This window comes from Rhinopithecus roxellana, chromosome 5, assembly GCF_007565055.1.
Source record: "Rhinopithecus roxellana isolate Shanxi Qingling chromosome 5, ASM756505v1, whole genome shotgun sequence".
Classification (NCBI taxonomy): Eukaryota; Metazoa; Chordata; class Mammalia; order Primates; family Cercopithecidae; genus Rhinopithecus; species Rhinopithecus roxellana.
Genome location: NC_044553.1, coordinates 63,491,265 through 63,512,200, shown reverse-complemented (window position 1 = coordinate 63,512,200; position 20,936 = coordinate 63,491,265). Strand labels below are relative to the sequence as shown.

General features: G+C 48.7%; 1 protein-coding gene across 5 annotated transcripts; it reads right to left on the bottom strand.

The window, feature by feature from the left end:
* Positions 1-934: 934 nt before the first annotated feature.
* On the bottom strand, positions 935-20,431 carry RMDN3 (regulator of microtubule dynamics 3). Of its 5 annotated transcripts, none has more exons than XM_010388579.2 (13): positions 20,219-20,431; positions 19,695-19,888; positions 17,087-17,276; positions 16,525-16,668; positions 10,094-10,379; positions 9,172-9,274; positions 5,125-5,185; positions 3,522-3,597; positions 2,971-3,048; positions 2,634-2,732; positions 2,297-2,350; positions 2,133-2,213; positions 935-1,630 (listed from the first exon to the last, which is right to left on the bottom strand). In XM_010388579.2, the coding sequence occupies exons 2-13, from the start codon at positions 19,879-19,881 to the stop codon at positions 1,577-1,579; spliced, it is 1,413 nt and encodes a 470-aa protein (XP_010386881.1). In that variant the 5' UTR covers positions 19,882-19,888; positions 20,219-20,431; the 3' UTR covers positions 935-1,576. The 5 variants fall into 5 exon arrangements, with proteins under 5 accessions (XP_010386881.1, XP_010386872.1, XP_010386864.1 ...); XM_010388570.2 differs by having other exon boundaries at positions 20,305-20,431; XM_010388562.2 differs by having other exon boundaries at positions 20,189-20,411.
* Between the last annotated feature and the right edge of the window lie 505 nt (positions 20,432-20,936).

Below are 20,936 nucleotides of genomic sequence, written 5' to 3'. Positions count from 1 at the left end.
AGGGCCAGGCACAGTGGCTAACACCTGTAATCCCAGCACTTTGGGAGGTCAAGGCAGGTGGATTGCCTGAGGTCAGGAGTTCAAAACCAGTCTGGCCAACATGATGAAACCCTGTCTCTATTAAAAATGCAAAAAAATTTAGCTGGGTGTGGTGGTGTGCGCCTGTAATCCCAGCTACTCAGTAGGCTGATGCAGTGGAATCGCTTGAACCTGGGAGGCGGAGGTTGCAGTGAGCTGAGATCATGCCACTATACTCCAGCCTGGGCAACAGAGCGAGACTCCATCTCAGAAAGAAAAAAAAAAAAAAAATCTGGGTTGGTATAATAAAGACACAGTGACATTCTGGATTAAGAGGTTGGTTCTTATATGAAAGCATCTCAATCTTTTTTTTTTTTTTTTGAGACAGAGTTTCGCTCTTGTTGCCCTGGCTGGCATGTAATGACATGATCTCGGCTTGCTACAACCTCTGCCTCCCAGGCTCAGGTGATTCTCTTGCCATAGCCTCCCTACTAGCGGAGATTACAGGCATGCGCCACCATACCAAGCTAATTTTTTTTTTTTTTCTGTATTTTTAGTAGAGATGGGGGTTCCATCATGTTGGCCAGGCTGGTCTCAAACTCCTGGCCTCATGTGATCCACCCACCTCGGCCTCCCAGAGTGCTAGGATTGCAAGCATGAGCTACCACGCCTGGCCTAAGCATCTCAGTCTTAAATTTTATTCTAGGTGGATTTAGGGGTTTGTGCTCATGGCCCTAAGAATGAACATGAGAGGGGCAGGGAGTACCTGCTTAGTTGTAATAGGCCTTGTTTAGGCTAAAAATAAGCTTGATACCTGTATTTTATATACTCTAAAGAGCATTAATCATAACCTGCCTGCAATAGCCTCTGTAGGTGGAAACAATTATGAAGGTGTCAAGTAAGAATAAAGAGCTGATAACATCAAATTTGGTTTATTTCAAGTCTGTAACAAAATATATTCTAGGCAGCTTTTCAGACATTGTTTTATAGCATCATAAACCCTATACCACTGCTGTCATTCCAAAAGCTGACAGGACTCTGGAAGTCATCAAGTGGTCCAGCCCAGGAATACAGGTAGAATTCACATGATAGGTGATAAGAAAGCAATGCCTATGGGCTACTGTGATCCCTTTTACCTTGGTAGGTAAGGTATGATCTTAGGACTATGTATTGAGGCCTATTAGTCAGTGAAAAAGATTAAAGTGACAAGTTCTGTGCTTTGTTCCTATAGCTTTGAAGTTTATCCACGTCACCAGCAATCGGAAGGTCTAGCAGGCTCCACCCATGTGTAATCCTGGGGCAGGTGTGAATCTTGATTTTTTTCAAGAGATTACTCAAGGGAGAGAATAACAGAAACCCAAGCCACGAGTACTGCCCCAATTCTAGATTAGGTTAGAGGTTAGAATAAATTAACTAATGGGGAATGGTACTAGGTAGCAGTCAGACCCAGGAGTCAGATTTGTGTGGTTTCCTGATCTCAGCAAGTTCTAAGGAAAAAAGTCTTTTTTTCCCCCCTCTTAAATAGTAGCATCAAGTCATGAAGGCCAGTGAAATGTGGTTAGTCTCCTAAAGTGACTTCCAATTCTTCCAGTTCCTTCTGGAGAGCCAAATCCTAGGGAGACAAAGAACAAATCTAGGACTCAATATTTAAACCAGCATTTTCCCAAACCAGTGGAACCTGAGAAGAGGGGCCCTTTGCTTCCTTTCTGAGCTCTGCTACAGTCTTTTTCCTACTTTTCCAGGATAGCCTGGAGCCAATTAAATCTGTCTCTTCCCCCAGAGGTAGACTGTTTTTCCTAGGGAAATAAGACCTCTAGGAAAGACTGTTTTCTAAAAAATGTCACATGATTCAGTGATGACAGGAGTTTTGTTTTTTTGAGATGGACTTTCGCTCTTGTTGCCCAGGCTGGAGTGCAGTGGCATGATCTCAGCTCACTGCAACCTCCACCTCCTGGATTCAAGCGATTCTCCTGCTTCAGCCTCCTGAGTAGCTGGGATTACAGGGATGCGTCACCTTGCCCAACTAATTTTGTAATTTTAGTAGAGACGGGTTTCTCTATGGCTGACCTTGAACTCCCGACCTCAGGTGATCTGCCCGACTTAAAAAGCATTACCTCCTTCGTGACATCTGGCAGCTCCAGGGCTAACTTCATCCACCACCTAGCTTCAGAGTTTTTCCCTAGTTCTCTATAGCACTGAAGAAAGACAACAGTGAAAACTGATACTGTGTGCTTTCAGGAGTTCCCAGAACTATGTTGAAATAGAAAAGTGAGTTTACCTTGGAAATATATACCCTTCCTGCTTTGGAAAATCCTGGCTGTAGTTCTTCAGCCTGGGAAAAGGGACAAAGATATTTCAGTAAGAGGTTCCTATATTCTAATCAGGCTGAAGTTTGTTAAGAGATTTCTAGTCCCCAACCATGTGGCTGACTGAGTGGGTCTGAAGAAATCTATATTTTTGATAAGCTGTGCAAGTGATTCTGATTTTCCCATAGAACAGGCAAACACAAAATTGCCCCCTACCAGGAAAACCCCTCCCATTAAGGGTCTCAGTAATGTCCTTAGGAAAAAAGGTTACCCTGGTGTTTTTGCCTGCCACCTGCCCCTCTCTGATACCTTTAGGAAGCTCTGGAGGGCATCTTCCACAGTGGCACTGAGAGGGCTTTCAAGCAAGGCTGTAGCAGTTTTTTTTTCTAACCAGCTCAGATGAGAGACCTGCCACCAAAAGATCAAGGTGTGTATAAGAGGTTTTAAAAGTTTTTTTTTTTTTTTAATCTTTGGGGATATACTGAAAATAGGGTCAAACGAGGCTGGGTCCAACCACCAATAATATGAGCATTCAGAGGAAAGGGCACCTGAACCAGACCAGGCTGAGGATCTTGTTCTTCCTGGCAAGGAAATCAGTACAGAAGGCATTTAGGACCAATAAGTCAAGTGCTGAAATGCAGCTTACCTGATAGCACCACCTGCCAAGAAGAAAGTGAGCCATGGGGTTTTCTGGCTGGAGAGCAATGGCTTTGTCCACATGCTCCTAAGGGGAAAATGTAAATATAAACTAACATCAGACACCAGAGTTGCTAAAAGAGGCAAGGGCTGGATGCGGTGGCTCATGCCTGTAATCCCTGCACTTTGGGAGGCTGAGGCAGGTGGATCACCTGAGGTCAGGAGTTTAAGACTAGTCCTGGCCAACATGGTGAAACCCCATCTCTACTAAAAATACAAAAATTAGCCGGGCATGGTGGTACATGCCTGTAATCCCAGCTACTTGGGAGGCTGAGGCAGGAAAATCACTTGAACCCAAGAGGTAGCAGTGAGCCAAGATCACATCACTGCACTCCAGCTTGGGTGACAGAGTGAGACTCTGTCTCAAAAAAAAAAAAAAAAAAAAGAAGAAGAAGAGAGGCAAGTCACTGAGGCTGTAGAAAAGCTTTTGGCAGGGAGTCGGAAAGGAGCAGGGAATCTGGGATAGGCCAGCATACGGAAGGAGGAAAAGCCTGTCCTCACCTTAAAGCTAAAGCCACTCTGGATGCGCCTCTGGATGCTCTCATGCTCAGCCAGCTGACCACAAAGCACCGCATACCTAGGGGGGAAGCAGCAAGCTCAGGGACAAGGGCTGAGCACCATCACTGTAAGGAATGGATGCCCCACCCACAGCCTAGTTGCATTGTCCCCTATCGCTCTACCCTCAACTAGAGCTAAAAATACCTAATTTTCATCTCTACGTAATCCCCTCTCTTCACAGACCTCTGGCCCCAATTAGTATTCTTTAGTAGATAATGGTAGGCTTACAAGTCTCCAAAGTATTCTAGGTATTAAAAAAAGCTGGATTCACCATAGTAAATCTCTCTTACATTTAAGAATATTTATGCAAGTTCTCAGTCCATATCTCCAGATTTCCCCTCTCTCATAAAGAGTACAGCCACAGGCATTAATAAAAACTTAAAGCATCAAAATAATCAGCATGAAAGTATAAGAGACCTAAGTATACTACTTATCTTCTGGGCAGACAAAAAAGTGGGTCTCATTAGCTTTTAAGCATACAGGTGTATCACTGGGACTTGGGAAGCAATTTCTTACGATAGTCACATTGGGAGGGGATATTCTAGGAATTTCTAATGTTAACTTGGAAACCAACAGAACCAGAGAAAGAAAGACCTCCTATATTTGCCCTCTTCCCCACATCGCCCCTCCCAAAGGGAACCAACCAGCCAGCTTCCCATCGTCTGTCTTCAGTAACAGTCTTACTCCCCCATTCCCCCAGCATTGTTCCTAGCAGCACAGCTGACATTAGATGAGTAACCAGCCCAAAGTTGCTTTTTCATATATATGCTAAGTATCTGGAGGGTATCAGACACTTCTAGAGGCTCATTTCCATGTTTAATCCAAACAGCTATTCCTCAGGAATAGCTATTCATCCTTGGAAGCCCCGAGAAGCAGTGACACCCAAGAAACAAGTTACCTGGCCTCTGAGAAGAACCCTTGCAGACACAAAAGTTTCAGCAACAGATGGAGAAACACAGCCTCTCACTTAGCTCACAGTCTGAGGGTGGAGACATGAAAAGCAAGGGTGGCAGTGGGAAAGGAACATTTTCACTAAAACTCAGGTGCTGAAACCAGACCCCAGGATTTGAGTTCGCCCTGGCCCAGGTAAGTTGACAGAACTTTGCCTCTGATGTTTCTGAAGGGGTGAGCTCACATCTACTTTTCCTCACGCAAACCAAGCAAAGAAGCCGAAGTACCAGCAGCCAGGGATCACACAGTGGAAAGAAGAGCTTGTGCAGGATAGGGGAGCTGCAGATTGTCCCAGCCTCCTGACAGCCAAGAACTCCAGTTTTGTAGCTAGGATGACTCTTACAAAGCTACTCATTTCTCCAAGCCCCATCAGAAAAACGCTTGTACTCTCCCCTTGCCTCATCCCCAAGCCACCTCCCCTACCAGAAACTTCCCTTGTCTCTGGCTAGGGGTAGACTGAGGCATGTGGAAATACAAGCCAGAGCTCCCTCTCCTGGATCCTTTGGAAAATGTCTCTGTGGCCCAGGCAGAGAAAAGAAAGAGCTGTCCTCTGGCCCTTGCTGGCTCTTCCCAGAACACTGCAGGGTGTTATTACCACAGGTGACAGTCAGCACTCTCATCCCCCTTCTCCAGAGCAGCCTCTGCTTCTTCTTTTCCTGTAGGACAAAGGTAGATCCAGAGTTGACACAGCTCTTACGCACACTTTCATAGGAAGGCTTGTGGGAAGAACGACTGCTTTAGCTCTCATCAATCCCTACCCAGCTTGTACTTGTTTGGAAATAGTTGTGAACTTCAGCAGAATAAAAGGCCTCAAACAAGCCGGGCACAGTGGCTCACGCCTGTAATCCCAGCACTTTGGGAGGCTGAGGCGGGTAGATCACCTGAGGTCAGGAGTTGGAGACCAGCCTGGCCAACATGGTGAAACCCCATCTCTATCAAAAATGCAAAAATTAGCTGGGCATGGTGGCAGGCACCTGTAGTCCCAGCTACTCAGGAGGCTGAGGCAGGAGAATCACTTGAACCCAGGAGGCAGAGGTTGCAGTGAGCCGAGATTGCACCACTGCACTGCAGACTAGGTTACAGAGTGAGACTGTCTCAGAAAAGGCTGCAAACGGCTTCTAAGGGAGGACTTCAGGGATGACTTCTGCTTCACCTTGGCTTCCCCATCTGTCATTAGAAACCCAAGTTACCTTTTTATAACGCCCACCTGATGTGCTTGAAGCAGATTTTAGCATTTGAAGTATAAAAGGATCCAGCCAGGCACGATGGCTTATGCCTGTAATCCTAGCACTTTGGAAGGCCGAGATGGGTGGATCACTTGAGACCAAGTGTTCGAGACAAGCTTGAGCAACATGGTGAAACCCTGTCTCTAGTAAAAATACAAAAATTAGCCAGGTGTGTTGGCACATGCCAGTAGTCCCAGCTCCTCGAGAGGCTGAGACAGAAGAATCACTTGAACCTGGGAGGCAGAAGTTTTAACGAGCCAAGATTGCACCACTGCACTCAGCCTGGGTGACAGAGATTCTGCCTCAAAAAAAAAAAAAAAAAAAAAGGATCCAACACAATCAGAAATTGTCCCCAACAGACCTTATTCTGGAGGGATGGTGTCCATGGATCTCAAGTTGTATAAAATTTTAGGTAACTGGGGAGAGGGATCACAGCTTTGATAAAATTCTCTAAAGGGGATGGGTACATTGGCTCACACCTGTAATCCTAGAACTTTGAGAGGCCAAGGAGAGGATAGCTTGGGACCAAGAGTTCAAGACCAATCTGGGAAATACAGCCAGACCCTATCTCTTAAAAAATATATATGTCTTAAAAGGATCCACAATCCAAGAATATTAATTAGCTCTAGACCAAAACTCTTTCACAAGAACCACATGGACTGAGGTCTGACCAGAGATGACTTTCACTTAGTCTTAACCCAAGCTTTCTAGGTTAGTGTTCTAACAAAGAAATTAAAGCCCATACACATGAAAGTTCTGACAAACGTCACTTAAGAGTATCGAGGCTGGGCCGGGCGCAGTGGCTCACGCCTGTAATCCCAGCACTTTGGGAGGCTGAGATGGGCGGATCACGAGGTGAGGAGATCAAGACCATCCTGGCTAACACAGTGAAACTCTGTCTCTACTAAAAATACAAAAATTAGCTGGGCACAGTGGCAGGCGCCTGTAGTCCCAGCTACATGGGAGGCTGAGGCAGGAGAATGGCGTGAACCTGGGAGGCGGAGCTTGCAGTGAGTGGAGATCGCGCTACTGCACTCCAGCCTCAAAAAAAAAAAAGAAAAAAAAAAACAGTATCGAGGCTGGAGCCTATGGACTGCCAGATAAGGATCATCATATGCCTATGCACTGGAGAAGACACTGCGACATAGGATTTTTTTTTAAGACAGGAGTCTCACTCTGTTGCCAAGGTTGGAGTGCAGTAGCGTGATCTCGGCTGACTGCAACCTCCGCCTCCCGGGTTCAAGCGATTCTCCTGCCTCAGCCTTCCCAGTAGCTGGGATTATAGGTGTGTGCCACCACACTCGGCTAATTTTTGTATTTTTAGTAGAGATGGGTTTCGCCATGTTGGCCAGGCTGGTCTTGAACTCCTGACCTCAGGTGATGCACCTGCCCCAGCCTCCCAAAGTGCTGGAATCCTTCCCAAACAGGACCATATGGCCCCACCAATGAGGGACACTGCCTCTTTGGGGATTTCTCTCTGCCCACTTCAAAGTACTGTCTCACTAGGAAAATAATAACAATGAGACAACCAGTTGCTGACAAGCTAGACAGCGTTGTAGACAAGACATTGCCTGAGACCCCACAGAATGAGTACCTCCTGGTGGTCCAGCTCCTAGAGATACAATGAAATAAACTTTATACCCAGTAAGGATAATTCTTAAAGGCTGTGATCTCAGAGCAGAACCTTCAGAGACATTCCACAGTCATCTGACCTCCAGCAGGTTAAGATTTGTCCATGGGTGCTAAGCTCAGGAGGCCAGACCAACCAAGTGCTGTCCCTCTAACCACTGCCTCCACTTCCAGTTCATGCTGGCCACTAGCACTAATAAGAGATGATCAATGATCAAGAGGGAAAGGAAAGGTTGACATGACAAGTCCAAAAATCAGCCCAAAAGCTGATTGGGAATCCTTACCTGAAATTCAGGAGGGAAAATAGAAACATTTTGAAGAGAAAGTAATCATGATTAAGCATCTTTTGTTAATACTTCCAGGAATTTTTCTGAGGGTCTGCAGAGACATCCTACTCAACTGGTCTGTTCTTTCTCCATCGACAGAATTCTACAGATGTTTAGAATATTAACCTTGAGGTATTTTTAGAGTATACATTATCAAGGATTCAGTAATATTTATAAGGCTGTACTTATAATAGAAAGGTAAACAAATCTGTTTTAGATAGTTAACTGGCCAGGCGCAGTGGCTTATGCCTGTTATCCCAGCACTTTGGGAGGCCTAGGTGGGTGGATTACTTGAGGCCAGGAGTTCGAGACCAGCCTGGCCAACATGGCGAAAACCCATCTCTACTAAAAATATAAGAATTAGTCAGGTATGGTGGCATGTGTTTGTAATCCCAGCTACTGGGGAGGCTGAGGCAGGAGAATTGCTTGAGCCCAGGAGGTGGAGGTTGCAGTCAGCTGAGATCAGGCCACTGAACTCCAGCCTGGGCAACAGAAAAAGACTGTCTGAAAAAAAAAAAAAAGATATTAACTGAACCACAGACCTAGAAACCCACTGATGGTACCTGACTCAGTGTGTGGAGTTCAGTAGGACACATCAGTCTCTAAAGTCCCAGGATCCTCTGACCTCATGACAGACAAGGCCAAGCCCTGAGCCTGGCACAGGTCAGATGCACCCTATCCTCCAGGGTGGAGCCTTTGCCAATAGACTTGCCAAGTGGATTCCAGAGTCTTCTAAGCTAGCTATATATATATATATATATATATATTTTTTTTTTTTTTTTTTTTTTTTTTGGGATGGAGTCTCACTCTGTTGCTCAGGCTGGAGTGCAGTGGCGCAATCTCGGCTCACTGCAAGCTCCGCCTCCCGGGTTCACACCATTCTGCCTCAGCCTCCCAAGTAGCTGGGACTACAGGTGCCCGCCACCATGCCTGGCTAATTTTTTTGTATTTTTAGTAGAGACGGGGTTTCACTGTGTTCGCCAGGATGGTCTTGATCTCCTGACCTCGTGATCCGCCCACCTCGGCCTCCCAAAGTGCTGGATTATAGGCGTGAGCCACCGCACCCAGTGTAAGCTACCCATATTCTTAGAACACCTGCCCCACAGGCTTCATAACTGAAACCAGATTTCCAAGCAGCAGCAAAAAAACCTCAGGTTAAGAAAAAAGGTTTTGCCCTCTGTGGCTAGAGAGTGAGAAAACAAATAATGCTGATAGGATACAAGTACTCCTAAAAACATATGCACGTGTGTTACTAATCATCATGATATACAGATAAACAAAGACTGCTCTCTTCCTCCAGAGGAGAAAGCAAGGGTCTCTGGGAGCTAGAGTTTGTCCCTAGTGGGTAACTGAGCCACAACTGCTCTGACAGCATCTTGGTGGTTCCCCAGGTCCCCAGGCAGATGGACCAGCCCCACCCCTGAACCAGTCACCTTCCCACAGGAAGCTGTCAGCACTTACCATCTAGGGCATATGACTTCTTCTCGCTCACCTCCTCAGTGAGCTCACACATGTCACTGTAGGCTCGGGCCAGGCGCCAGAGAAAGTCCTGCCGGCTTCCATACTGAAGACCAGACAGAAACAGGTAAGGCCCCTTTTTCCTCAGCTGTGGAGAATGGGGGCCCTGGCCTTCCCCCACACCCTAGGTTTGAATTTCCAAGCTAGTATGTTACCATCATCAGTATCAGGCCAGCTCCTACAGGCAGTCTTCCCCCCCAGTCATCCCTTCCCACATGCAGTTAATGTATGACACATTCTCTGTCTAGCCAGTAGCTTGCACAATCACAGAGGGCATTGTGGCCTCCTAGAACTGGCGGGAGGAAAGGTCAACTCCAAGATGTCATAAGGCACGAGGTCTTTTGCTGACACATGAAGAAAGTGTGAAAGGAAAAGGGAAACTTCTAACTTCTGGAGGGGGGCATTTATACCTGGGCGGGCATAAATTTTGTCAGTGAACCTGAGAAGAGAATTGTGGGTGAACAACCTACACAGTTGTCACTTGTAATGGGGCTGGCAGCTTGGACTCTGCCTCAAGGGAAACAAGAGAAGAAAAAAAATAGTTCTTTCCACATTTCCCCCTAGAGGTGAGAGGTACAGTTCTTTCTGCAGTAGCTCTACAGAAGGCAGAGGACTATACTCCCCATCCCCAGAGAGGAGGCAGCTCTGGGGCAAGCGGTACCCTGGCCCTAGGGTCCATGCTGGGCCTCCTTAGAAGAGGATATGCAACCTGGGAGACAGATGCAGAACCAGCTGTCTCACCATTTCTCGTCCCATATCACCTTATAGGAGCAGTAACCACATGGGCCTTCATTCCCCAGGGCTCAGGAGCAGGTAGATGGAGGGAGGCAGGGAAGGAGAAGCAGGCAGGCAGCTGGAGCCTCACCGCCAGCTTGTTGTTGAGCAGCAGCTGGAAGCCCTCCCGCTTGCCTTGCTCATCACCCCTGTGCAGCTCGTCGGCCTGCTGCAGGAGAGGCAGCACATCCTCCAAGCCTGAGGAACCTCCAGCCTCCAGGACACTGGGCACAACACCCGAAGCTGCCTCCTCCTCCAGGTCCAGAGAATCCTTTCTTCCCATCTTCACAGTCTCGCAGCTCACTTCATCTTCCCCGTCCTCACTTTCTTTGTCAGAGTCCCGCTCATTGTCAGACTCCGCATTGGCTGTTGTATAACTGGCAGAGAAATGTAAGGGACAAAAGGATTATTCAGCTCAGAGCCCCTAGGGTCTGTATCCCTCACCACCAAAGCAGCACTCTTCATGGCATTGTCCAAAGCACCAAATCACAATCAATCCTACCTCTTGAGGGCAGATTTTTTTTCTTTTTTCTTTTCTTGAGACAGGGTGGAGTGCAGTGGCTCGATCTTGGCTCACTGTGTCACCCAGGCTGGAGTGCAGTGGCTCGATCTTGGCTCACTCGAACTTCCACCTCCTGGGTTCAAGCAACTCTCCCACCTAATTTTTTTGTATTTTTAGTAGAGATGGGGTTTTGCCATGTTGCCCAGACTGGTCTCAAACCCCTGGCCTCAAGTGATCTGCCCACCTTGGCCTCCCAGAGTGCTGGTATTACAGGCATGAACCACCATGCCCAGCAGAAATCATTATTTGAGAGAAAGCTTCCTATGGGAACTAAGGGCTGGGAAAATGATCCAGGAAGGAAAGAGTAGCTGACCAGCTGGGGCCCTGTGACAGTCAAGGCAAATGTGAGAAGCCCCTGCTCATTTCTGCCTTATGAGTCAGAGACACTTATCAGAACCAACGTGGGTGGGTGCAGCCTCAGACCATGGGCAGCCACACGTATCCACAAACATAACCTGTGGCCCAAGTCAACCAAACCTAAACCACAACAGGAGTAGCCCTTGGTAACCTTGAGAACTTAAGGGTATGAGAAGAGGTCATAGGAACCATTTTGCAGCCAGAAGCAAGAAGGGGAAGACGATGCAAACCACCCCCTGAAAAGGTGTTTGGGGGGGGACTGCTACATGCCAGGTGGCTCCTAAGAAGCCCCAACCCTGATGCACCCACTAAAGAGGAAGCTGAGTTTCTCAGCTTATCTCAGCCACCAGCAGTTGATTAGGGTGTTTTCCCTAATTGCCTAAAATAGATAAGGACTGAGCAAGGGAAAAGGTAGGACTTCTGGGGGTCAGAAGCAAACACAAGGTCAGGCACGGTGGCTCATGCCTGTAATCCCAGCACTCTGGGAGGCCGAGGTGGACGGATCACAAGGTCAGGAGATTGAGACCATCCTGGCTAACAGGGTGAAACCCCATCTCTACTAAAAACAAAAACTTAGCCAGGCGTGGTGGCGGGCGCCTGTAGTCCCAGCTACTCGGGAGGCTGAGGCAGGAGAATAGTGTGAACTCGGGAGGCGGAGCTTGCAATGAGCCGAGATCGCGCCACTGCACTCCAGCCTGGGCAACAGAGAGAGACTCCGTCCAAAAAAAAAAAGAAAAAGAAAAAAAGAGAGGAGGCTCCCTGTGGCTGGAGCAAAACAGGATTGAAGGAGAGATGACACACACACCTACAAATAAAGTCAACACATGATAGCCTAATGTCAGGGCAGAAGTGCTGTCCTCCTGTCCAGAAACCACAAGGCGGCAGGCTCTGCAGGCTCTGGAAGTGAGCAACCAGACCGGATGCCCAGTCCATGCTGACAGCATCCTTAGAGGAGCTTCAGCCTCATCTAAAAAAGAGGCCCCAGACATACCTACTACAAGAACTTGTAAGGTATTTACAACCTTTCTTAACCGCATTTTTGTTTTTTAAGAGGTTATCCAAGTATCTTTCCCCTTTAGTTATTAGGGGGGAAAAAAAAAAAAACCTTTAGAAATTAAAGGCAGAAGGGTAAGTGTCATTGGATTTTGTAACCAACCTGGGTACTGATGAGCGAGACCACCCACAGGCAACCTAGAGAAACCGAAACTCCCAACTGCACCTGCCACAGACTGAGAAAAATCAAACCAGTCTTCTCTGCCCAGCCAGGCCCAAAGGCAAAATGGATAGATGGTTTAAATGGAATGGAAAGCTGGAATCACATCATCTCCCTTTGCTAGAAAGAGGGGGAGACCCTATTTCTTGCTGGGTTGAGGGCTGCCTCAGTCAATCAGGAGTCCAAACAAGAGTCTCTCTGCCTCCAGTACCCCTAGGGAGGGACCTAGCCCTGCTGGAGCCCAGGCATCAGCACAGAATCCCCTGGGACCTGACCTGTGATACTGCCATTCCTCTGGATCCTAAAGGCCTAGCTCATAAAGCCAAGAAGAGAGGTCAGGGGGCTTTGCTGCCACAAATAGAGTGAAAGCTGGTAGAGCCCTGTGAGGCAGGGAGGCTCCAGGGAAGCTGGCACTTTAAAAAGTGGACTTCAATTGCATCTCAGCCCCACTTTAAGGCACTCTCCTCATCAATCTGAAACCCTACTGCCTGGGGCAGCTTCTAGGGCCTCAGAAGAGATTAATCACATGCCAAGGGCTACCACATTTACACCATTCTCTTTCACCTTCCACCTCCCGGACTAACCCAACCAGTCCTTGGAGAAATCTACCAGAGAGGAGTGACCCTTTTAACATAGCCTGAGGCTTTTGAGATCTGCCAGGGACTAGCAGGGACCTTTGAAAACGTCCTTTGGTCTTGTGCACTCCGGAGGACTGGAGTTCCCACAGTGGACCAGAGACCCAAGGCTCCCTCTGAGCAAGGAGACTGCCACTCTACTCTTAAGCAGTAATGAAGGACTCAGTTATGCACATCTCCCCTCCTGGCAATTAAGTTTCTCTTAACTCTACCTAAACCATGTTAGAGACTGAGTATGAGGTCTTCAAAGATGACCAGGCACATGGGCCCTGACCTTGAGATAAGACCCAACTTAATGAGGCCATAAATGCCCAAGAAGGAGCCTTCACAATGAGGCTGCAGGCAATCTCTCTTGGCTGAGATGCCTGGGAAGGCTTGCTGGAGGAGCTGGTGTTTTAGGGCAAGTTGGGTTCTGACAGGGAACTCAAGCTGTGTTTGGTACAATGCCCAGGGAACAAGCTCACAGAGCTGCACAGTGATTCTGCCTCTGCCACCCTCAATCTCCTGAGACCTCAAAGTTATTTGGAAGAGGGAACACAGCTTTCAGTGAAATCAAGCAGCCCATCAAATCTCAGCCCTTCATCCCTCAAAGCAGCTCTCCTTGCCCCAAGACACATGTTCAAAGCCATTTCAGAGTTTGTAGACTCCTGGAGCTCCCCCTTGACCTACATGGCAATGACGATGGCACAGAGAATCATTCACCACGGCCACTGCCCTAGAGAGCAGCCAGCTCAACCACAGAGTGTTGCACCACCACCTCTCATGCCACGGGACTGGGCATGGGACACAGCCTAATGGAGCTATAATTAAGAAAGTCACCCCTCCCCTTGCCCCATCACAGGTGTCTGGCAGCCCTGGCCTGCTCCTTGTGGCCTTGGGAGTCCCAGTGAGCACCCCTAGCAGTGAAGGTCCCACAGATGTCCCTGGTTAACTGCTCTGGCTCCCACTGACCCCAGAGGTTTGTACTTTTCTTTTTGAGGTGGAGTCTTTCTCTGTTGCCCAGGCTGGAGTGCAGTGGTGCAATCTTGGCTCACAGCAACCTCCACCTCCTGGGTTCAAGTGATTCTCCTGTCTCTGCCTCCGGAATAGCTGGAATTACAGGCGCCCACCACCACACCCAGCTAATTTTTGTATTTTTAGTAGAGACAGGGTTTCGCCATGTTGGCCAGGATGGTCTCGAACTCCTGACCTCAGGTGAGGTCTCCCAAAATGCTGGGATTATAGGCGTGAGCCTCCACACCTGGCCTCAGTACCTTTTTTTTTTTTTTTTTTTTAGAGACAGAGTCCTGCTCTATCACCTAGGCTGGAGTGCAGTGGCGCCATCTTGGCACACTACAGCCTCCACTTCCTGGGTTCAAGTGATTCTTCTGCCTCCACCTCCTGAGTAGCTGGGATTACAGGTGCCTGCCAACATGCCTGGCTAATTTTTGTATTTTTAGTAGAGACAGGGTTTCGCCATGTTGGTCGTCTGGTCTTGAACTCTTGACCTCAAGTGATCCACCTGCCTCGGCCTCCCAAAGTGCTGGAATTACAGGCCTGAGCTACCGCGCTGGCCTAGGACAACTTCTTTAAATCATCACAAAGATGACCAGGTGCAATGGTTCATGCCTGTAATCTCAGCACTTGGAGGCCAATATGGGAGAACTGCTTGAGGCCAGGAGTTCAAGACCAGCCTGGGCAACGTAGTGAGACCCCATCTCTACAAAAGATTAAATAAATTTGGCTGGCATGGTGGCACATGCCTGTAGTCCCCACTCTCAGAAGGCTGAGGCAGGAGGACCACTTGAGCCCAAGGAGTTGAGGCTGCTGTGCTGTGATGGTGCCACTGAACTCCAGCCTGGGCAACAGAGTAAGACCCTGTCTCAAAACAAAAAACAGTCATGAAGGACCTCAAGTTTTGTTTGATCTGGGGCAGAGCTGTGACCTCTTCTTCTGTTCCACCTCCTTACAGAGTTCAAATATCAATTCCCCAACCAAGTGGCCTGCTTCCTTGGGTTGCAGAGATGTTCTTTTACATCTCAGTGCCCACTGTCAACTACTTTCTCCGTCTCTCTCTTCACTTCAGATGTATCAAATGTTAATTTCATTTCTGCCCCCTCTTTAACACAACCTCTGGAAGCATCTCTTGGCCCAGAACCATTTAGGTAAATTGAATAGAAAAAGGCCACCTCTGCTTGTCCTTGAGAATACAGATAATAGGGATCTGACAACACAGGCAACAGCAGTCCCCCATGGACGAGCAGAGCTCTTCGCCACTACTCCACAGGTTTCTGGAGGCCCCTGAGCAGTCATCAAATCCAGCATTGGTGATAATGACGTGTCAGTCAACAATGGACTGCGCATATAACAGTGGGTGCATGTGATTATAATGGAGCTGAAAAATTCCTATCACCTAGTATTTACATTTTTTTTTTTTTTTTTTTTTTTTTTGAGGCAGGGTCTTGCTCTTTCACCCAGGCTGGAGTGCAGTGGCACAATTATGGCTCACTCCAGCCTCAAACTCCCAGCCTCCCAAGTAGCTGGGACTACTGGCCCATGCCACCATGCCCAGCTCTTTTTTTTTTTTTTTTTGAGATGGAGTCTCACTCTTGTCTCCCAGGCTGGTGTGCAGTGGCATGATCTCGGCTCACTGAAACCTCCACCTCCTGGGTTCCAGCAATTCTGCTGCCTCAGCCTCCCGATTAGCTGGGATTACAGGCATGCACCACCACGCCTGGCTAATTTTTGTATTTTTAGTAGAGACAGGATTTCGGCATGTTGGCCAGACTGGTCTCAAACTCCTGACCTCAGGTGATCCGCCCGCCTCGGCCTCCCCCAGGTAGTTATTTTATGTAGAGACATGGTCTTGCTGCCTTGCCCAGGCTGGTCTCAAGCTCCTGAACTCAAGCAATCCTCCTGTCTCGGCCTACCAAAGTGCTGGGATTACCATGAGCCACCACCGTGCCTGGTTTTAACTGACTGATTTTAACTTCTAGTTTCCATTTGCCTGCTTATAGCTAATTCCTCTGATCCAGCATAAAACTTGGCTGTTCTCTGCACCAGTCTTTCCCTTGAGAAAAAGGCTGGACAAGGAGAAATCGGCCTCTAGGCCTCACACAGGCTACCTGAATGATCGGAGCTAGCAGCAGACAAGGGCAGATGCTGCTAGTGACAACATCAGACTCTATCCTTGGGACCAAAGTTTCAAAGTGGTGCTAGTGTTTAAACTCAAAACGCCCTTAGCATGACCAGACTTGGAGGAGGCTGTCCACCAGACTCCTGCCCCTGCCCCGCCCCACAGAAGGCCTATTGTCAGCCCTCCTGGGCCACTAAGAACTCAGGATATCCACCTCCCACCTGTAAAAATGCAAAAGATCACAGGCAAGGCTCCCCTGTGGGAAGAGGGTGACTCCCAGGGAGGAGCATGCTTCGTGCTTAGACATCTCGGTACAACAGCTCAGCCACCCAAGGAAAGGAACAAAGTCAAACAATGCTTATCAAGTCCTTGTGATAACACAGAAAAATGCCCAAATAATATATCATAACTATGTAATAAACTAAGATAACAGATGTAAGCAATAACTGCTATTAACATCTACATTTGTCTGAATGACATAAATTGGATGGGTTTTTCGTTTCAACTCTTCTGTATTTATTATACTCTTACCTGTTCCAAAAATTATTTGCAGCAGCTTGGTTTGGATTTTCCATTGATAATACTTTTACAAAACACCACCTGGCTGTAGCCATAACTGCCTCCAGGAGAGACAACTCACCCCCCTTCACTCTCAGCATCTGTGAATGTGGCTCCCGAGGAGGCTGTGAAGTAGACAGAGCTGGAGCCAGTGGAGTCACTCCTCTCCCGGACAAACGGAAACCTTCGGCGCCGAGTCACTCTCTGGTTCTCATCCATGTGGGATCTGGAAAAGCAGGCCCCATCCCGAAGGGTACCATTAGGTCCCATCCAGCCTGTCTTTCTGCTCACCATGGGGTGCCTCTTACTACTGCTCCTCCTTAAAGGGCCAAAAGCAGAGAAAATCCTAGGTCTCTAACCCTCAGGAGGTTAAGAAGGGCAGCTCCCTGGGCCCAGACCACACAGACAGACTAGATTAGGCAAACAGAGTGTTTCAGCTGCTACAACAGATCAACCATGAGAGTCCAGAAGCAGCAAGGCGTGTGTGCAAGGCGAGGTACCAAATGTACAGCTTCCACCCAGATTAGGCTAGAAGCTATAAAACTGGTTTCTTCTTTAGAGACAGAGAGCAAAGGCCAGAACACACTTCAGCTAAAAAAGCTGCAGGGGAGGGATAAAGCGGGAGAGGAAGCTGCATTACTCACCGGACCTCCCCAACAATCTCCCCGGCAAGTCCTCGCAGGCTGCTCCTCAGCTCCTCCACCTCTCGCCGCAGTGCCACAAGGCTGGTCAGCACAAAGTCGAGGCGGTCCAACACCTTCTCCTGTCCTTCCCGTGGAAGGCTGGGTAGCACTGCATCTCCAGCCCCACCTGGGACAGCCCGCAAGAGCATCACTGAAGGAGGGAGAATGGGAGCCAGTGACACCCAGGAATATAGTGGGGAAGAGATCTCACACCTAGAATTCAGGAACACCTGCTTTCCATTGGAAGAGAAAGCCCAGTGACGCTCAGGTAGCACACGTTCACAGCCAGGTCGTGGTAACAAGTCCCAAGAAACTACCCAGGGATCGCTAAACAAGAGTCCTCTGCTCCAAGAACCTTCCATACCAGGGCCCTTCAGGAGTGCTGCACACCATGACAGATAATGTAAAATGCTTGCCCAAGTGTGGAATCTGAAGGAGGACAGCTGTCCTGCTAGAGTAAAAAAAAAAAAACCTTTACCTCACCGTATAGTGCCCAATACCAGGGAGTCAATATCAACCACACAGCAAAACTAAAACTAAAACTGAGCTCCCTCACATTCTGATCTCTCACTTCACAAAGAATAGTAGGGAAAACTTGGGAGTTTCTCCCAGAACTTCATTTAGTGTATCACAGAAGGACTAGGAGAAAGGGGGCAGTTGCTAAGAGAAGAGGTACACCAGAAAAAGCCCATCCAAACCGCCTCAGAAACACACCATTACTAAGCTCTGCTGACCCAACCCTAGGCCTCACTCGTTTGAGTAAATTCCAGCAGTGAAATGGTAGCAAAGTGACAGCCACCTATGGTAACTGGACTGAAAAATGCAAAAACAAAAAGGAAACCAGAGAGGCAGGACCCCACAATATGGCAAGCATAAATCCCTTCTTAAAGGAAATCTGGTAAAAAAAAAAAAAAAAAACTAGGCCAGGCCACAACACACATCCAATAATGCTCAAGAATGTAGAGCAAGAAAGATCTCTGGGAGTGTGGCCACTTCTAATCTCAGAAGAAAGACTACTGCAAAGCAATTACAAACAAACAAAATACAAGGGAAGGAAGCACACTGCAATACTAGATTACCATCAGATTATAAAGTGCTGACAATCAGTTGCAATCTAAGGTGATAGCTCTTTGAAGACTCCTCCAGAACTAACTTTTCCAAACCATCTAACACTGGCAATCAGAGAAAACACTCATTTCCAATTAGCGTGGGAGTGAGATAATGTAAACGCTCCTCTTGGCCAGGTGTGGTGGCTCACGCCTGTAATCCCAGCACTTAAGGAGGCCGAGGCCAGGAGTTCGAGACCAGCCTGGCCAACATGGGGAAACCTCATCTCTACTAAAAATACAAAAATTAGCTGGGCATGGTGGCGCACACCTGTGATCCTGGCTACTGGGGAGGCTGAGGCATAAGAATCACTTGAACCCAGGGAGGTGGAAGTTGCAGTGAGCCAAGATCATGTCACTATACTCCAGCCTGGGCAAAAGAGCGAGACTCCATTTTAAAAAAAAAAAAAAAAAGGAAGAAAAGAAAAGAAAAAAACACTCCTTCCTCTTGCACAAATATGGTAGTAATTTGAAACAGCCCTAGATCCTTTGCTCAAACGAATTAACAAATCTGCACTACTCATTTCAGCTGTGTGGGCTGCCAGCCACATTCAGCTTCAATTGCCTTAAGCGTGCTCCTAGCCCTATGCCGTAGAAACTCCACTGGACCAGGAGACCAGGCCCAACAGGCCCAACCTTGCCACTTAATCTGTGACAGCCTCAGGAAAGTTACACAATCTTTTTGAATCTTGGTTTCCTCATAGGAGGGATTAAAAAAAAAAAAAAAAAAAAAACTTGAATGAGATAGTTTCCAAGTTGTCTTCAAATTCAAATATATGATTTAATACATAAGCCTGAAGACTTTTAATCCCTACAAGATTATTCTTTTTGCCCTCCTTTGGATTCTCTCTACTTATTACACACCTCACCCAACACTAAGCAAGTGCCTTTAACACCCACATAGCACTAGTGTGGCCAGAACTAAAAGTGAAAGCTAAGCAGTCTTTTTGAAATATACTTGCTTGGGAATACAGGGTAAAGAGTAGAGAAAACCACGACTGCCTTTTTTTTTTTTGAGACGGAGTCCCACTCTGTCGCCCAGGCTGGAGTGCAGTGGTGAAACCTCAGCTCACTGCAACCTCTGCCTACTGGGTTCAAGCGATTCTCGTACCTCGGCCTCCCCAGTAGCTGGGACTACAGGCCGCGCCGCCACGCCCGGCTAATTTTTGTATTTTTGGTAGAGACGGGGTTTCACCATGTTGACATCTGGTTGAATGTTGGTCAGGCCGGTGTTGAACTCCTGACCTCAGGTGATCCGCCCGCTTAGGCCTCCCAAAATGCTGGGATTACAGGCGTAAGCCACCGCCCCCGGCCCGACGACTGCTTTTTCAACAAGCTTCCAAAAAAGTGAAACCCTAAGGCGCTTCTCTACGTTGCCCTGTCCCACAATCTCCACCAAAAGTAGCCCAGACCCCAGGCCCATTAGTTTGCAGTGACCGCGGTCTCAGGAGACGGGCTCCTACCCTGGCGTCCGGTCTCTGAAGTCTGCGTATAGTCCAGGGAGTTGGGAAGGCTCTGGCTGCGGCCATGGCGCTGGGTCCGTTTCCATCGCTGGCTGTAAAGGAGGCACAGGAATCCAAGGCCGGCGGCGGTACCCAGCAACAGTCCCAGCCCGGCACGGGCACCACCCAGGGCTCCCAGTCTAGACATGCTGCACCTGCGGCCAGCAGAAGCCACGGGGAGCAGGCAGGCAGGAAGGCAGGCGGGCGGGCAGAGGTAGGGAGAGAGAGAGATTCGTGAGTCTGGTAAACCCACCCCCAAGACAGAACCCCGGCAGGTATCCCCTTGCCCTAACCCTGAGCTCCTGACTACCTGCATCCCAATCTGAAACCTAAAGCTTCCTCCAGCCCCCTGGGCCCCACTGCCGCTCCTCTCACCCAGCCTGGACATAGCCACCCCTCCAGCACACCCTCCGATCCGGGTCACAGAGTCCGGCTTCTGGGCCTTCAACCCCCACCTCAACCTCACAACACTGCAGACCACAAACCCGCCGCACTGGCTGCAAACTCCCGGTCTTCCCCTGCGGCCCAGGAAGGCGCTCTGGCCTGGCAGGAGATCCACTCAGAACCTTACCCGGCCGCCAGCCACCATGGCAGCAGCCGCCGCGGGCTCACGCTGTCAGTGACCGTGACGTCAGACAGACGGCGCCAGCAGCTCGGCGCCCTGAGGGAACGCGCACGGAGATGACCACGCCGGCCCCACCCCCGGCCTGTTTCCCTCAGGAGCGAGGCCACGGGCGCCGGCGGAGGGGCGGAGTCAGCACAGAGCGCGAAAGGAAAGCAAGAAGGGGCCGAAGGCTGAGGAAAGGCGGGAAAGCGAGGAGACTTCTTGGGCGGACGCTCGCGCAGTCACCCTCACCGTCCGGCATCCAGGCCTCCATTTCCCTCCGGTCACACCGGCTTACTTGCTGCTCCCGGAATACACTCAGCATATTCACACTTTCTCCCTGCGCTTCTGCCCGGACCTCCCCTCTGTACCTGGAAAACGTCACCCTCTCCCCACATTTTATTTTTATGTTGTAGAGACTGGGTCCTGCTCTCCTGGTCTCCAGCGATCCGCCTGCCTCGGCCTCCCAACGTGCGTGAGCCGCCGCACCCGGCCATAAACCTTAAACCTAACGTACCGTTTTATAATTCTATTTTACTCTCGTAATTGTATGCAACTTCTAATTTTGGCAACTAAAAAGACCGATTTTACGGACTACA

Excerpts from the sequence above, each read along its gene's own strand:
- RMDN3 (XM_010388579.2), bottom strand. The coding sequence starts at position 19,881 with ATGTCTAGACTGGGAGCCCTGGGTGGTGCCCGTGCCGGGCTGGGACTG. Across the intron at positions 10,380-16,524 it reads GATGCTGAGAGTGAAGGGGG|TTATACAACAGCCAATGCGG; the intron begins GTGAGTTGTCTC and ends TTTCTCTGCCAG. Across the intron at positions 9,275-10,093 it reads TGCTCAACAACAAGCTGGCG|TATGGAAGCCGGCAGGACTT; the intron begins GTGAGGCTCCAG and ends TCTGGTCTTCAG.